Raw genomic sequence first — 2,252 nt, forward strand, 5'->3', positions numbered from 1 at the left:
GCGCCACGCTTGGATTCCCAACGAACCTTTACCAAAGGTATATGGCTACATTTAGTTTCCATGTCTTTGTGATTCATGATTTCTACCGGTTTTTCGACAAAGTGCATTGTTTCATCGATGCGCACTTCGTCGAGTGGTACATGGAGGTTTCCCTCAGCAAGACATTTCTTTATATTTGAAACATGAAACGTCGGATGAACGTTAGAAAGCTCTTGAGGTAGTTCAAGTGTGTAAACAACACTACCAACACGAGCAAGAAGCTTGAAAGGTCCAACGAAACGAGGAGATAGTTTGCCTTTCTTGCCAAAACGAACAACACCTTTTCACGAGGATACCTTGAGAAGGACACGGTTACCAACATTAAACTCGCGAGGTCGTCGTCGGTTATCGGCGCAACTCTTTTGACGGCTACGAGCGGTTAAGAGGTTTTTTTTTTATATAATCACACTCAACTCGAACAAACTCGGAGGGTCATTTTAGTCATTTATTATTTATATTATGTTTTAGTTTATTATTTTAATGTAAACAAACTACAAGGGTCAAACATGTCATATGTGTATAGTCTTATGTATATATCGTTTCTATATAAACAGATCTCTGTATCATTGTACGAACGAACCCACAGTATTATTATCAATTCAATATTGGTTTGATCAATCTTTGTTATCTATCCATCCATTATATCAGTTTTAACAAGAATTGGCATCAGAGTACAGGTTATTTCACAGATTGATTTACAAATTGATAATCCCCTCGTCATCCCTGGTTATCACGCATAGGCAGATTGAAGATTGAATCCCTATCCCATTCGATCTCAATCAAGTTCGTTAATTTCATATTGAAATTCTCACAATAGTCAGGAACCCAAATCAATTGAATTAATTAATTCAATTGGTCCTTTTTTGGTGAATTCCCAGACACGCTTCAAACAAATTTTGGCCCGTTTCAAGAAATTCATTTCAATTTATTGTTGGAATTAATCCCGGCAATAGCCATTAATTGAAACAAGATTTGGAAAACTAACGACCCAGACTTGTTCACTGTTGTTCATCGCTGGTCATAACAGAAAGTCAAAATTGGAATCAAAATCACAAAAGTCAAAGATACATCAGTTTCATCATTATTCTGGAAGAAACTCAGAATCTGTTCACTTCCGGAACCCGTCATCATCAGGTTTATTAATCCAATTTTGGAAATTTATTTCGTTTTTAGTTTTACTAGATATCAGAATTCGTTTTTGTTGTTGGATTATTATAGAAACCGTAGATTATTGAAAACATAGTGATTTATAGGATTCCCCGTTAGAATTGAATTGTTGATGAAAATTGTTAGCATGTCAGTCACAAGTCAGAATGTTGGTCCCGTGATACATTACAAGGAAGTGGCAACACTTTCTAGTTTTCAATGCCCAATCTTAAAACCGACAAATTATACGGTTTGGGCAACACGTATCAAGACCATATTAGAGGAAAATGGCCTTTGGGAAATGATTGAACCGCTTGAAACCACAGAACCCGATGTGAAGAAAGATAAGACGATCACCGCCTATCTTTTTCAATCATTACCCGAAGATTTGGTGTTGCAGGTTGCAAAGTGCAAAAGTGCAAAAGAAATATGGGGCACGTTGAAAACTAGACATGTAGGAGTAGATCGTGTGCAAAAGTCACAGTTACAAACCCATAAATCCGAATTCGAATTGTTGCAAATGAAAGAAGATGAATCTATTGATTCATTCACCGCTAAGTTGAACGCCATAGTTTCTAGAGCATATGGTTTAGGATCAACTTTAGATGAATCAACCCTAGTACGCAAGTTACTTAACTCTGTGCCCGAAAAGTTCATCAAAATAGTAGCATCAATAGAACAGTACTCGGATTTAGATGAAATGACTTTAGACGAAACCATCGGAAGACTTAAAACTTTCGAGGAACGAATCAAGTCAAAGATAAGTAGTCTAGTTGAAAATCAGGATAAGTTGATGTTCACACGACATAACGGTAATCATGGTCGTGGACAATAAAATGCAAGATGAGGAAGTAGGAAGTTCAATCCACGAGGCCGAGGCCGTGGACGGTTTACACCATCATCATCCCGGGAAGAATCCACTCAAGACCCGTCCAAAGATTCTAAACAAAATAGAAGGAAGTTCACTGGTGACACGAGTAAGGTTAGATGTTACAAACGTAGCAAACTTGGACATTATTCTTCAAATTGCCCTCAAAAGGAACATGCAAAAGATCAGGCCAATCTAG

General features: G+C 37.5%; 1 protein-coding gene across 1 annotated transcript; it reads left to right on the forward strand.

The window, feature by feature from the left end:
* The first annotated feature begins 1,333 nt into the window (after window positions 1-1,333).
* LOC143574777 (uncharacterized) lies at window positions 1,334-2,020 on the forward strand. Its single transcript, XM_077059315.1, has one exon. The coding sequence runs from the start codon at window positions 1,334-1,336 to the stop codon at window positions 2,018-2,020; it is 687 nt and encodes a 228-aa protein (XP_076915430.1).
* Window positions 2,021-2,252: the final 232 nt, after the last annotated feature.

The sequence above is a fragment of the Bidens hawaiensis genome, unplaced genomic scaffold (assembly GCF_021521415.1).
Source record: "Bidens hawaiensis isolate Kalapana, Puna unplaced genomic scaffold, B.hawaiensis_p1.1 tig00027101_1, whole genome shotgun sequence".
Lineage (NCBI taxonomy): Eukaryota > Viridiplantae > Streptophyta > Magnoliopsida > Asterales > Asteraceae > Bidens > Bidens hawaiensis.

Bases quoted from the DNA above. Each gene is read 5' to 3' on its own strand.
- LOC143574777 (XM_077059315.1), top strand. From the start codon at position 1,334: ATGTCAGTCACAAGTCAGAATGTTGGTCCCGTGATACATTACAAGGAA.